The sequence below is a fragment of the Capra hircus genome, chromosome 7 (genome assembly GCF_001704415.2).
Source record: "Capra hircus breed San Clemente chromosome 7, ASM170441v1, whole genome shotgun sequence".
Taxonomy (NCBI): Eukaryota; Metazoa; Chordata; class Mammalia; order Artiodactyla; family Bovidae; genus Capra; species Capra hircus.
Window position 1 is genome coordinate 107,400,820 of NC_030814.1, and position 14,814 is coordinate 107,415,633.

The 14,814-nt window shown below is 58.7% G+C and overlaps 1 protein-coding gene across 4 annotated transcripts in view; it reads right to left on the reverse strand.

Moving 5' to 3' along the window:
* Window positions 327–14,814, reverse strand: part of TBC1D9B (TBC1 domain family member 9B) — a 39,736-nt gene continuing 25,248 nt past the window's right edge. Inside the window, exons 8-21 of one of the 4 annotated variants that reach the window (XM_018051613.1) lie at window positions 14,569–14,719; window positions 13,908–14,122; window positions 13,299–13,416; window positions 11,685–11,970; window positions 9,864–9,993; window positions 9,636–9,734; window positions 8,934–9,002; window positions 7,723–7,963; window positions 7,228–7,293; window positions 5,663–5,734; window positions 5,382–5,432; window positions 3,531–3,590; window positions 2,653–2,759; window positions 327–1,608 (exon numbers count right to left, since the gene is read on the reverse strand). In XM_018051613.1, coding sequence (XP_017907102.1) covers window positions 922–1,608; window positions 2,653–2,759; window positions 3,531–3,590; window positions 5,382–5,432; window positions 5,663–5,734; window positions 7,228–7,293; window positions 7,723–7,963; window positions 8,934–9,002; window positions 9,636–9,734; window positions 9,864–9,993; window positions 11,685–11,970; window positions 13,299–13,416; window positions 13,908–14,122; window positions 14,569–14,719 — 2,352 coding nt within the window. In that variant the 3' untranslated portion in view covers window positions 327–921. The remainder of the gene's footprint in view (window positions 1,609–2,652; window positions 2,760–3,530; window positions 3,591–5,381; window positions 5,433–5,662; window positions 5,735–7,227; window positions 7,294–7,722; window positions 7,964–8,933; window positions 9,003–9,635; window positions 9,735–9,863; window positions 9,994–11,684; window positions 11,971–13,298; window positions 13,417–13,907; window positions 14,123–14,568; window positions 14,720–14,814) is intronic. The other 3 variants (XM_018051610.1, XM_018051611.1, XM_018051612.1) reach the window with 3 other exon arrangements.

Here is a 14,814-nt window from a genome sequence, read left to right on the forward strand (position 1 = left end):
TGTTGCACATGGCCCTACACTCTGCTTCCTGAACCCAAAGGCTGACTGCAGCCAGGCCTGAGCACACGGCTCCTACCCCTAGACCCAGGCTGTTGACCCCCGCAGAGCAGGTTTTCTCTGTGGGTGCAGCTCTGCACACGCCCTGCCCAGTGTGCGTCAGCAGCTTCCGTGTCCCCCTCCTGCCTGGGGTCTTGAAACCTCACTTCCTGTGAGAGACTTAAGTGTTGGGAAGTTCCGGAGTATGGCCTCGGCCCCATACCTGCCTGGGGAGAAGCCAGGAGGCTGAAGCAGTGGTTGAGGGTCACATTAATTCTCTATACACAGTGTGGTTTTCATTCTTTCAGGGATTTATTAAGGCATTGAGCATAGTGTGATTCTTTTTAGCCAACTGAAATGAATACAAGGAAACATATCAGGACCCGAGGGATATGTTTTTAAGGTTAATGGTGAGGATGACGAGCTGGAAGAGAATTGAGAGGAACGTCTGTGCTGGAGGTAACCCACCCTGACGCAGTAGATGCTTTCTGCCCGTGTCCTCAACCAGAAGCAGGCTCGGGGCTCCTCGAAGGCATCTCGACGCTCTCACCACGGTGCCCAACAGGCACACCGCCTCCCTACCTGGTGCCCGGTGGCAGGAAAGCCCCCAGAGCACGCGGCTGCAGGGGACGAGGAGGAGGACAGGGCGTGGCCTGGCCACAGTGCAGGGCAAGCAAGGGCAGATCACAAGAGCCCCCGACACTGCAGGGGCCAGGAGGCCCAAGGCAGAATGAGGGGCTGGGCACCCCTGCCTTGGCCCCAACTGTGACTGTTCAGCCTTCTTTCCATTCACAACTCAATTCTGGGGAGAACTGGAGGGATGTGTCCTTAAGGAGAAAACAAAGGGAAGAGGGGAGAGAGGCCAGTCCGCAGGCCTTGGAGCCCTCAGCCCAGAACCACAGACTGCTCATGGCCACTGGAGGTGCTGAGCTGTCTCTCTACCTTCCTGTGGTCCTTGATCTTGAGTCCAATGTCTACCCTCTTCTCAAAGAAGTTCACCAGCACAGACTCTGTCAGGATGGAGGCCAGGATCTGCTCGAATGAGATGCACCAGTCTGTGTCAACAGCACCCCCACCGTGGGTGGTGGCCACAGGGCTGCGAGCCTCCCCGCCCACCAGCACTGTGTCGTCAGCCAGGTCTTCACACTGCAGGGAGCCAGTGCTGACCACGGAGTAGGAGGACGTGGACAGGTCGTCTTTGGTTTCGTCGTCGGACAGAGGCTGGGAGGGAGAGCCCCGCCCCTCCCCGCCGCCCCCCTCGCCCACCACCTGGCTCTCCTGTGGTGTTTTCCCAGGGTGGGTGTCTCCACCTGCTTTGGCTTGGGGGTCCCCTGCAGCTGGTGGCTGAAGTTCCCAGGCGGGGTCTTGAGGGGGGTCTGGGGCTGGTGGCTCATCCTCATCGGGGGCACTGTCCCTGGACTTCCTGCCTGGCCATGCAGAAAACCTCTTCCCCACCTCCCCGATGCGGAGTAACAGGCTGGCCACCGTGGCGATAGCGTGGTACAGGTCCTGCTCCATGGGGTCTTCACTGAACATGTTGTAAAGCGTCTTGCACAGCTCAATGAACTGCTCCTTTCGAGGGGAAAAACAGAAAAGGGGTAGGGAGATGATGAAAGGTGGGTCACACTACCTCCAGTCAGCCACTCACGGTGCTGGCCATTCCGATGGGGTGAGGGTGTTGCCTTGTTAGTTATCTTCATATTCCTGTGCCTTGACGTAACCCATTTCACAGGTTAGGACACTGAGGTGCAGAGGGAAAGGCTTTCTTTTCCAGCTGTCTTTCTTTCAGCACATGCAGAGACATCTGGAGTCTATGCCTGTTCTGTTAGCAGAGACAGACCTATGTCTACCATAACTTTTCAATCCCAGTGACGGCAAGGACTTCACTGTGTTTTAGAATCAGTTTGAGCGTCTTAGATCTTTAATTAGAAGCCACTTCAACTCTCCTTAACAAAGCTCTTTAGAGAGTGATGACAAGGTAAGGCAGCCTGGGTTAGTTGAGAGGGATGAAGAGGTCAAGTTCAGATCCCGAACCCACATTTAGGCCTCTTGGCCTGAGAATGGGATGAAGCCTGCCTCCACAGGGCATCCCATTCTTCAGGCCTGTGGGTGAAAGAGCACCCAGATGGCAAGGGGCCCCTCTGGGCAGAGCAGGCCGTGATCAGGCTGCCGCTCAGCAGCGGCCTTTGGTTAGATGTCTGTGGTCCCGGCTGTTAAGACCCTGGAGGCCGCAGTCCTGACCTGGAGACCCGCATGTGACTATCGGGCAGGGGGGCAAGCGGGCCTGTGTGCGCGGCTCGGAGCCAGGCCGGGGGGACAAGTGCCATGACGCCAGCTCATGAACGGCAGTGTGAGTTTCTGCCTATTGAGGCTGACCTTCCCTAGCGCTTCTCCGGTTCACGGATGCCGATCAAGTCAGCACCAAGGGAGTGTTCTGGACAAGGCCCTGGAACAACCGGCCCCTATCCTCCTAGGCGGTCCCTGACTGCCGCTGACTGGTGGGTCTAAAGGTAGGCAGGAGAATCTCTCCATTCCAGGGGTGCAGGGAGGGTGGGAGAGTCCAGACTTGGTCGGAATTTTCCAGAAACATCTCTTGGGTGTTCTGATTGGGCCTACCTGGTTCATCTTGGGAAGATCCTTAATCGTCTCCTTTTGAACCTCTTTCTCCTTGGCCCACATTCGAAGGTAGTGCCGATAGTCAGGAGGGCTAGTTCCCTTCTCCTCTGTGAGTTGGAAGAAAAAGATTAATCTCCATCTGTCAAACGAGAGAAAGAGGGCTGGGGGCTGGTAGCAGGGGATAAGGGGGTTTAAGGATTATCTGGCGTGAAGTTACCTGGGCCCTATTACAAAGCACCCTGGTGTCTGGGGAGGTAGTGATGGGAAAAACACACAGCAGCCCGCAACCTTTTGGCACCAGGGCCCAGGTTCATGGAAAACAGGTTTGCTAGAGACTGGAGGTATGGGGGTGGGATGGTTTCAGGATGATTCAAGTGCATTACATTCACTGCACACTTTATTATTATTATATCTGCTGCAGCTCAGATCATCAGGCGTTAGATCCTGGAGGCTGGGGACCCCTGCAGGACCACTCAAGGGTCCCCCCTGAGCTATGCTGAAGTAGGTTTGGGCTAAGCTCATGATGATGGCCCCATTATGTTCTCCCCAAGATGGTGATGGGACCACGTGGAGGCTGGAGAAAGGGTGGCATGGAGAGCCAGGGCACCCCCAGAGGGAGGCAGTGATGGCTGGGGGTGCTTGTGGCCACAGGAAATTCAGGCCTGGGACTGATGAGTGAGAGCTGGGTGGCTGATGGGTTGGGCCTTTACCTCAGCGAGAGCTCTGCTATCGGGCGTGCACCTGCCATAAGGTACGGGGGCTATTCTGCAGTGACAGGGCGACCAGATCCCACCCCCCCAGGACCTCTACCAGCATCAGCAGACACACTCACTCACACACACACACACACACACACACACACACACACACACACACACCTCTTCTTTTATCTTGGATGTCATTTCCAGCTTCCTCTCGCTCCTCCTGCTGTAATACTTCTGGACAACAAAAAGGACAAGAACATTCTTCTGTTATGACTCCAAACCACTAAGGTCTAGTCTGTGCTCTCCTGTGGACGTGGACCTGGTCCTGGGCCCTGGCCCAGCAGGTCCTGCAGGCTGCTGCTTCTCTGCCCCACACAGGGCCAGCTCACTCCACCTGGTTACGTTAAACGAGACAGCCACCGAACTCACACATTTCCTCTTTCCAAAGAATACGAGTCATACCACACAGTTCTTAAATCAACGACGATGCATGTTACAGGCAAAAATTCTGAGACCAACAATTTTATACTTTCCTCCGATAAAGGTCAAACTCGGGGGAGTCTCTGTTACCAATTCAACTTGTAACTGCCACGCCAGCTGATGAAGAATTTTACGTCCCTGCATCCTGTGCTCCACACTGCATCTCTCAAAGTGACACATACGTGTGCACCGTGGACCTGGGGAGAGCAGGCTGCCCAGCCCCCCAGACCTGCCCCCTGAGGGGGTGCGGCTGGGGGAACGTCAGGTGGGGACAGCAGGCTGCCCAGCTCCCCCAGACCTGCCCCCTGATGGAGTGCGGCTGGGGGAACGTCAGGTGGGGAGGCAGGTGCCAGCCCCGCCAGACCTGCCCCCTTAGTGGGTGTGGCTGGGGGAACGTCAGGTGGGGAGGCAGGTGCCAGCTCCCCCAGACCTGCCCCCTCAGGGAGTGCGGCTGGGGGAACGTCAGGTGGGGACAGCAGGCTGCCCAGCTCCCCCAGACCTGCCCCCTGATGGAGTGCAGCTGGGGGAACGTCAGGTGGGGAGGCAGGTGCCAGCCCTGCCAGACCTGCCCCCTGAGGGGGTGCGGCTGGGGGAACGTCAGGTGGGGAGGCAGGTGCCAGTTCCAAACGACCCTCGGCAGCCCTCTGGGCTCAGGGTTTTCATCAGAGAATGGACCGCTGCCTGGAGGTTACGTGAGCTCCGAGGACAGGGCTCTGTACCCCCAGCTCGTGGCCTCTCCTCAGGTGCCTGGGACAAGCCTATTTGCTTAGGTTCCAAGTATGACAGAAGATACCTCTGTTTTTTTAGTTTGTATAATTGAAATCAAGGTCCCCAAGCTTCACAGTCAAGTAAGCCTTTGACACTGTTAGTAGGATTGCTTTGGGCATCTTGATAGGATCTTTTAGTTTCCCTTTTGAGTGTGTATTATCCTTGATGTGTTATTACCTATCCCCCGTGAGCAATGGTAGGGTGGTGTTTTGGTAGGTTTTCTGGGTGCATTACACACTGCCCGCTTGACTGCCAGATCCCAGCCCGGAATACCCCACCGCCCTGGGCTCAGTGCTCCCTGCGGGCTTTAAATGCAGCACAGGGCTGACTTCTAACAGGCACTCAACACACACATTTTTCCTCAACTAAAAAGCTGTGTGGAACATGAAACTGTTTCCTAGGAAAGCCTTCACCACTTTTCTACTTCTACTCATCCGTGTCATCACAATGACAGCTTTGCAACAACAGTATTTCGTGTTTTTCCTATGACCACGATGACAGGATAGTTTTCCCATGTGGCCAGGAGGTGATATGCTGGTACCTATGCAACACCACGATGCTGTGTGTCACCACTTTCTGCCCCTACGACAAGAACGGCAGCTGCCGCTCTCCACCCAGGTCTGCAGCTGGCTATTCAGAACTTAGCCACACAGGAGCCATCTCGGGGACCAAGAGCTTCCAGGCCTCTTGACCATGCAGGGGAGTGTTCAGAGGACGAAGCCCAAGGCCCTGGGGAAGCCAAGTGCAAAGGGGGCACCCTTGCCCCCCGGCACTGACCTTGAACCTTCCAGGGCAGGAAAAGATCCAGATCGGAGGCCAGAGGAGACGCTGGAAGGGACAGCGAGGAGGAGCAGAGGCAGAGGGAAGGAGGAGCCAGGATCCAGGGAGGCAGAGACAAGAGAAGCAGGAGTGAGAATACTCCTGGGGCGCTGGCCTCTGTTCTACAGCTCCCCCGTGCAGCACACCCCCTACGCCCGGGGAGGGCTGCAGGCCACCCGCACGGCCCTCAGCAGCTCTGCTTGGCGCAGGGCCTGGGGCCAGTGGTGGAGAGTGCTCACCTTCTGAGGAGCTGTCCTCGGTGAAATAATGGGCTGCTTCCAGGGCTGACTCAGCCTCCTCGGGGCTCAGGGCTGTGTTTGGAGAGAGAGGAGAGTGACGGCAGGAGGGAACAACCTGACTCTCACCAGAGGAAACCTCCCCGAGTCCTGGACAAAGTCCCTCCCCTCCCCCACTGAGCGTGCCCATCAACACGGTGTGTCGGCACAGTGCTTAACAGCCGGTGACTGCTTCCGCTTAACTTGTACACTGTGTTTGAAACTGCAACACACATCCAGTCAGAGGAGTCGGCTGAACGGCCATCCTTTTCCCCACTCCGTGATGCTGTGGCCCAGAGGATCCTTTCAGGACGTGCGCGGGGCCAAGCAGGCACAGACAACCTGTTCTCACGTCATACCCTTGGGCACTGTCCCACACCAGTACGTACTGGCTTGTCTCACTCTGCGACAGTCTCTGTTCTGGTTCAGTTCTCCCCACTCTGTGTAGGGGGAGGGAGTGAGCAAGGTTTAATGGTGCATGGCCCGTGGGGAGGTGGTAGGTATGGGCCGTCACTAGGCCCCAGGTGAAGCAAGGTGGGCAGAGGTGGTTTGGGAGTGGCAGGGCCGGCCCCATGTTTCCTCATCTATAGGGTCCTGGCCCAGCGGGGTCTGCCCAGATCAAGCCTCTCTCAGCAGAATGAGAAGTGCCTGTGCCAATCTTCCCAAGGAGGTGTAACCAAGACCACTGTTGCCTGTTGCAACAGGGAAAGACCAGCCACAGGTAAGAATCCCTGTGCTACGTGTCAGGAGCAGGGCTCTCCAACTCTGGATGCAGAGAGCCCTGTAGGGAGCTTTAGAACTACAGTCTGGGCCCTGTCCCCAGTCAGTCAGGTCTCTGGGATGATAAATAACTCCGGCCAACTCTGAGGCAGCTCCCGACTCCATGGGGGGGGCAGGGTCACGGACAAAAGCAGGAACCCAGGACAGCTCTACCCCAGAGCAGAACCCCTGGGGCTAGAACTTTTGCCTGCCCCAGTCTCAGCTCCCTCTGTAAAAATACGGAAGCCCACCCCTGGCCCTAGCAGAATTCTGAGTGGCCACGTCCGCTGAGCCAGGTGAGCTAGGCTGACACAGGGTACCCACTGTCCGTGTCCCAGCGGGCCCCGCACTGCGAGAGAAGGCAGGGGAGAGAGCCACACAGGCTCCTTGGCCTCCCCTGGGCCTCGGCGGTGCCCCCAGGCCGCCCCCAGGCCGCCCCTCTGGTGACAGACAGGAGTCCCTGACAGATTTAAGGACTAGCCAATGAACTGAGAAGACTCAAACCTGAGTCTCTACGCCTGTGGCCACCCCCAGCCCCGAGACACCCGCACGTCCCCCAGGGGGCCTTGCTCTCAGACAGAGACTGGCCCGGCCTCAGCCCCATCCGCTGGCTGCCCTGCACTCTGTCAGGATAAGGGGGCCTCCGCTGTGCTGGGAGCCCAGCAGCCACAAGGCCCAGCAATGCGCAGAGGCCTGTGCCTTGGAAGGCCGCAGCTCCGGCTCTGCACCCTGGAGAGCCGTTGCCGGGGAGTGGGCGAGGTGGCGCTCACCTGGAGGCAAGTGCAGCTTGTAGAGAACCTTGAGCTTCTCCGTCAGGTCCCCATGGTACATCCCACCTGTGGGGAAAGGCCAGCAGGAAGGCAGGCTGGCAGGAGGGCACAAGAGCCCCATAGCCAGGCCAGATCCGAGTCCTCCTCCTCCAGGGGGTCCCAGCGGGATGCTCCTCACCACCCGACTCTCTCCCTGGAGAGGCCCCAGGGGTGAGCACCAGGCCTCAGGCCTGCTCCTTCTCGGGGGCCTGCAGACCCAGCCTCTGGCAGCAAACTGAGGGAGGGGAGGGGAGAGGAGAGGAGGGGAGGGGAGGGGAGGGGAAGGCTCCCATCACCTATCTCTGTGGGAAAACTGCCCTCCTTTATCAAGGGTTAAGGGCTCTAGGCTGCCCTGGGCTCACTATGGTGGGCAGGCTGGATGGGACTGGTACCTGGAAGTTTCCTGAGAAAGGGCAAGGGTAGGGACGAGTCCCTGCAGGCCCTAGAGCCACTCACTCATCCCCGTCACAAACTCCTTGAAGTTGATCAGCGAGTCCTTGTTTTCATCCAGGAGCCGAAACATCCGCCCTGCCAGCACAGGTGTGTGGGTGCCACAGGCCCAGGGCGTCAGGCTGGCAAAGAGCTCCCGGAACTGGTGGGCGTCAATGCGGTACTGCTCCAGGTAGGGCAGGCTGGGGTCCCGACGCACAGCCGCAGGGCGGCTGCTCCCCCAGTACTGGCTTGCTAGGTGCTTGGCCTGCAGGGGGCACAGCCTGGTGAGACGGCCTGGCCTCCTGGGCCCTGGGTGCTCAGGGTCACCAGGCTGACTGGTGTGTTTGCCTGCCTCCTCCATCCAAGTCCACAGCCTCCTGCACAGTGAGCGCTGGGCTAGACACAGCATCTCACAGAGCCTCCGGCGCTGGCACCGTCACCCCCTTGTTTAGAGCCGTGGGAGTCAAGACAGGGCCCGAGGAGCACCAGGCACAGCGGGCCACTGGCTGGATGACTCTGACCCGAAGGCCGTCCCAGGGCGGTTCCCTAGGGGGCTGAACCCTGGGCAGCGGGAAGGGCAGATGGGACATGACAGGGAGAGCAGGCAGGCGGTGCAGACGTGGCTATCTCTGTTTGTTCTTCATACCCTTTCCCGTTCCTCGGTTACCAGCACCTGAACTTCTCCTGGAGGAAAAGCTCCCAGCCCAGGCCATGGAGCGTGCATGTGGCCCAGCCTGGGGTCAGCCGTGAACGGCGTCCTGTAGCCACAGCACCTAACCTGAGTCACTCCAGCAATCAACCCTGGGCTTTTTGTTAAAACCACCTGGGAGGAGAAAGTCTCTTTTCATGGGGTTGTGGCAAGGATGACCCTGGAGGACAACGGTCCTGCCGCTCTGCAGGGAGAGCAGTCCCCGTGACGTCTGACAGCGGAGCTTGACAGGACGTCGGAACACCTAGACCCGGCCATGCCTGAAGCTGCGCATCCCTAGACTTTTCAGTTTCAGGAGCCAATGCATTACCTCTTGTGTAAGCTGACTTCAGCAAATGTTCAGCCGCTTAAAAGAGCACCTTGCCTGAACTCTGGAAAGGATTAGTCTACCACGTGAGCTTTGTAATAAGTGCATGTGAGGATGTTTTAAATGTTTTACACCTCTCCTGGCAGGAGGCTGCTGCACAGAGGGTGAATTTAGGGGGCTAGGATGGGATACTGGTCCTCCCTTGCTCTTGGCTGTCACCTTAAAAACCATGTAAAGGTCCTCCAGTTCTTCGATTGAGAAACCAATGTCCCCAGGTATAGCTCGGACCTAGAAGGAAAGAGATGCAAGACGTATTAATGAATTCCCAAGGTCTTGCTCTTTGAGGGAATCCCCATGTGGCACCAGCTACCCTTCTGCTGTTGCCAGCTGGGGGGCCTTTTTGTTCTGAACACCGAGTCCGGGACATGGGGTGAGGGGTGGTGATCTAGAAACTGCCATCTGGATTCCTAGAAAGGCCCTGGCGAAGCTCTTTGGAACATAACTTAGAACTTCCCAGTGATTTCTTCCTATAGAGACAAGAGAGCAAAATCCGACAGCAAGGTCAGCGGGCTGAGTGGGCAGGGGCTGAGGGGCTGTCACTAGCCAGGGGCAGGGGTTAAAGCCAGGCTGGCGGGCTCAGTCCAGAGTGGGCTCGTGCTTGGCCTTCAGGCATCAAGGCAAAAGAGAAGCTTCCCTGTGACCAATCTGCAACAGAAAACAGTGACCAGCCCTCTCCCCACATCCCCAAATCTGCACCTCCACTTCTGCATCCCAGTCCCACCCAGGACAGTGCTGGGGGCCCTGCACCCCGCTTCTCAGGGCAGTCTGGGGCGGCTCGGCAGACGCAGTCCACTTAGGCCCCATCCCAACCCCAGCTCCAGCTCGCGCCCTGGGGCCACGAGAGCCCGGGTCCATCCATACCACACTCCTCTTGGCTGTATCCTCCAAGGACTGGATCACTTTAAGCCTCTGTTTAAACCGCATCTGCTCAATGTCCTCTGCCCTCAGGCTGCTGAATTTCTACCAGTCAGAGGTGATTCAGTGAGATCAGGTGGAACCACAAAGCAGAGGCCAGCCACCCACCACGGCCAATTGCACCCACATAGCCTGATGGAGCGGTCTGGCCAAATAGCCCTGGTGAGTGCTGACCTCATATGACACCTTCAGGAGGTCAAAGATGTCCACCTCTTCAGGAGGGTCATCTCCACTGGTCAGCAGGGCATGGAGGTGTGGGATAGGAGGAGACACACTCTGCTTATTGACCACATTATCCAGGTATCTGTAAGGATTGAAGGACAGAAGTCTAGATCCCCTGCAGGTGACAGAATGTCTCACCCACAGCTGAATGATGTGGAGACTTAATCTGCCTAGACTCTCAACGAGAAAGCATGCTGAGGGCCGGGCATCCTCTAGGAGGGCGAAAGATGGGTCACTGCAGGGAGAGGCATGCCCTGGCGGGTGCCCTGGCAAATCAGGGGTGCCCCCTGGAGGCAATGGGAGAAGGCCTCCCCCCTGGAAGGCTTGGGCACTTAATTCTGAGAAAGCTAGGCTGGCCACCAGGGTCCCACGAGTGGGGACCCTTCATGACTCCAGACCCTACTACATAAGGAGAAAATTGTGTCCCAGTTGGAGGGATGACACACTCCCTCTGTCTGGTGGGTCCCTGGGGATGTGAGGACTCCCTGCTCTGACCAGGGAGAATCAGAGACCAAAGGAGTGCTCCAGGAGGAGGAGCCCTGCCAAGGAGCACAGTCTCAGGACTGGGCCTGACTCCCGGGGGACCAGCCCAGCCAGGACCCCACACCCTTCCAGACGCTTTGGCCGGGCCTGACACTCAGGAGGGAGAAAGCACTGGGTCCCCCACACCCCCTGCTCTGGGGGAAGGGCCCCGTCTCTGTCTGGTGTGGGAGATGGGCATGGAAACCACTTCCCACTCTGCCCACAGGCTGCCTGTCTTCCGGGCTCAGGACAGAGAGCCGGCATGGCCCACAGCAGAGCAGCCACAGCTCTGCCAGCCTGGGACCCTTGCAGGCTCCCAGTCAGCACCTGGGCCGGCTCAGCACGCAGGTGACAGTGTCCCCGGCAGTCCTGGGGGGCTGGGGGTGCTTCAGGCTGAACAGATACATGCTTATGGGCTGGCAGGACTGTACAGAGCTCAGGGCCTGGGCCAGAGGGAGGGCTCCAGAAGAGCACCTGCATATGAAGGGCTTGAAGGTCAGGCTGGGGACTTAGCTCCTTTGTCCAGAAAACCACCAGGGCCACAGGGGATCCCCACCTCCCCGGGGAGGAACAGAGTCAGATACTGATTAGGAAGAGCCCTGTGGGATTCTGGTGAGTGAAACTGGTGCAGAGCCAACTGTTACGATGTGGGCACAGGGCCCCGGGCAGGGCTGTCAGGGGCTGGCCCGAGGCTTTGGGGACCGAGGGAAGGGGCTGGAGCCCAGAGAGAGTCTGTGAGGATGGGGCGTGGGCACCAAGGGAGGCGGCGGCGGCCAGGATGACCTGGGCCGCAGGAGTGCCTAGCTGGAGATCGGCCCATGCAGCTACAGCAGGCCCAGCACGGGCTCCCCGTCCAGCTGCCCTGGAGAAACTGATGCTCCTGAGCCAGGGAAGGCGCACCAGGACGGCTCTGCGGGAGTCACAGACACCCAGCCTTTGGCGGAGATGGGTGGCTCGGCCTAGCCCCCCCTGCCTCCCGCCCAGCAAGCGCTCCAGGGCAGGGTGCTCGGGTCCGCCACTGCCTCACCTCTAACTGCTGCTTCTCCCGAGGAGTGACCGCTCCAGTGCTATCCTGTCTTCTCCCAGAAAGGAGCCCTCTCCTGCCTCTGGAACGCCCCCAGGTCGACCCCAGGCTGAGCATGTCCCAGGACGCTGACTGAGGAGTGCCCAGGACCGGGGAGGGGCTGGTCCTGCGGTCCAGGGGAGCACTGGCCGGCTCCCCAACAAGAGGAGGCAGGCTGGCGCAGTTACCTGCCCAGGACGGTCATGGCCTCGCCTTCGTCGCCACAGCCCAGCAGCTGCTCCACGTTGGCATCCAGGATGGCCAAGGCCACCTGCAGGATCACCTTGATGCCCTCATAGAAGAAGCAGTCAACGATGACCACAGCGCTCTCAAAGGGCATGACACTGAGGAAGAGGGTCAGGAACCAGGAGAGAGAGATGCTGGAAATCACCCCCAGGCCCTGCATCTTTTTGGAGAGCTGGGGCAGGAAGTCTCTTGTGAGCTCCTCAAAGATGCCTTGGTCCACCAGGGCCCCTAGGGAGAAGACAAAGGAGTCTGAATAGCGAGCTCACGCTCCTGGCTCAGGCAGGCCCTCATGTGGGACCCTGGGGTCTGAGGTCCAAGAAGCCCCCCTGGTCCCTGGCCAGCTCTGCTTACAACTGAGGGCTGGAAGCGGGCAGGTGGGGTGGAGAAAGGAGGAAAGGAAAAAATCCTATAAGTTTCCTTTCTACTGCTTCCAAACCACTGTGTGAAAAGATTTCTTTCACTTTACTTGGATTTTCTTTTCAGGAAATACTAATTTCTCTCAAGGGTGTCAGAAGTAAACAGTGCCCTGAATAGCTTATGTGTCTCCTGACCTGAAGCTGGGGAACAGAGGCAATTCTGAAGGACCCCAAGAGTGGAAACCCACCAAAACAACACAGGAAGGACATTTTAGATAGCAGATTTAATTATATATGCAACTAAATCTATTTACAAGGTCACAGATTCTACCCTTCATAACAGTCAACATGGGGGTGTATACTATATGCTCTAGTTATGATTTTGGAAATTTTCTACAATAAAAACGTTTAACGAGAGTTAGCTGGATGTAAATGTAGGCCCCAAGCTAACTTCTCTCACTTCCAGCAACTCCTAGGGAATCTGCATCAAGTCTGGGAGGGATGGTTCGGATCTGTGTTTGGCTTTCCACCTTCTAGCTGTGTGAAGATGTTGCGGCTTTCTAACCTATGGAGTGAGAGACATGACTGCCTGTGGCGAGGCTACAAGGCCTCCAGCAGCCCAGCTGGGGGCTGTGCGCTGTGTGTTGAGGAAGGCCTCCAGGAGCCCAGCTGTGGGCTGTGCGCTAAGAAGGCCTCCAGCAGCCCAGCTGTGCGCTGAGAAGGCCTCCAGCAGCCCAGCTGTGGGCTGTGCGCTGAGAAGGCCTCCAGCAGCCCAGCTGTGGGCTGTGCGCTGAGGAAGGCCTCCAGGAGCCCAGCTGTGGGCTGTGCGCTGAGGAAGGCCTCCAGGAGCCCAGCTGTGGGCTGTGGGCTGTGCGCTGAGAAGGCCTCCAGCAGCCCAGCTGTGTGCTGAGAAGGCCTCCAGCAGCCCAGCTGTGTGCTGAGAAGGCCTCCAGCAGCCCAGCTGTGGGCTGTGCACTGTGCGCTGAGAAGGCCTCCAGCAGCCCAGCTGTGGGCTGTGCGCTGAGGAAGGCCTCCAGGAGCCCAGCTGTGGGCTGTGGGCTGTGCGCTGAGAAGGCCTCCAGCAGCCCAGCTGTGGGCTGTGCACTGTGCGCTGAGAAGGCCTCCAGCAGCCCAGCTGTGGGCTGTCTGCTGAGGAAGGCCTGCCACCCCCACAGGGAGCTGCCAGCCGCGAGCACTCACCCACCACCCTGGTGTTGTAGTAGTCGGGCAGCATGCGCTCGCAGAGGGCCACCAGCAGCCAGAAGGCCTCCTCCTCGCTGCCATAGAGCAGGAGCACCGAGGTGACGATGTTCATGGCCTGTGGGCACAGAGAGAGTGAGGGCGGCTCACAGAGCTGCCCCTTCCCAACCACCAAGCCTGGAAACGACACACTGTCCCACCCAACTCTAGGCAACTTCCCAAAAGGCAACCTGCAGGAAATCAAGGTGACCAGGTGACAGCTGTACGATATACCTAGTGCCCCTGAACGGTGCGCTTCCGATGACGGCGATGGCAAGCTTTATGTTATGTGTGTAACACCCACACCCACACACACACACACACACACACCCACCCACCCACCCACACGCACACACACAGAACGACCCAATGCCTTCAGGACCCAGACCAGAAGCACACAGAAGATAGCTTAATAGACAGCATGAGGATGAAGGGAGAGACAAACAGTTTCTAATTTCATCTTTTTCTGGGATCAGGATCTTTCTGGGGGGCCGAGGCACAGTTGCAAGTGTGCGAGGCCGTCACTCAGGGCCAGGACCACATGCAGCTGCTCCTGCTGAGCCCCCGTACCTGGCAGTAGCCGATGGTGGGGTTTCGGAAAGCGTAGGCGGTCAGCACCCGGCGGAGGGCCGCGATCCCGAGCTCATTCTGGAAGGCAGGGTGCTCGGGCATCGAGCGGTGGAGGTCTCGCTCGATCTCCTCTGTGGCCAGGCTGTACTTCCCCATGGACTTCTCCACCAGCTCGGCATAGTAGCCGGGGTGAGTCACCATCTCATTCCAGGCCCCTGTGGAGACACAGCTGACAGCTGGCTCCCTCCTCCTCCCCGCCTGGGATTTTGAGGGCAGGGACAGGGCAGGGTGGAGACGTCGATGACTCCAGACGGGCAGGGGCCCTTGGGTACCAGGCAGAGCTTCCCTCATGACTGCTCCTGAGAAGAGTCACCCAACCACGTTTCAAATGGCTGACCTGCCCTCCTGAAAGCATTCAAGTGGCCAAGGGTGTGAATGTTGTCAGAGTCTGCCCGTGGAGAGGAGGCGTCAAGAGGCTGGATTTCCTCCCACAGCCGGTGGGAAGGTGTGCCCCTCCGGCACACACACCTCATCACGGCCGGGAGCCCCATTCCTGCCCTCTAAAGGTGGCAGTCCCTGCCTGCCCACTCAAAGGCCGGCCGGGGTCAGCGGAGCTCCTGCGTGGAGGCGGGGCGTGGGGCTGCGAGGCAGGGCAGCTCACCTGAGAAGAGGAGCCAGAGCTCGCCCCGGAGGCTCTCCGGGATGCCCTTCAGCACCAGCTCCCGCGTTCGCGCCGTGCGGTACATGCACATCCCGCGCCCGAACTCAAAGAAGTGGATATTCCACGACTCCTCTTTCATCTTCTCCTTGGCCTGGGGGAGCAGCAGACAGGGGGTCTGCGGGGCTGACCCAGCGCCACCTCCACCTCTCCTCCGAGGGCTGGGGTGGTGCTGCGCACGGCACCACT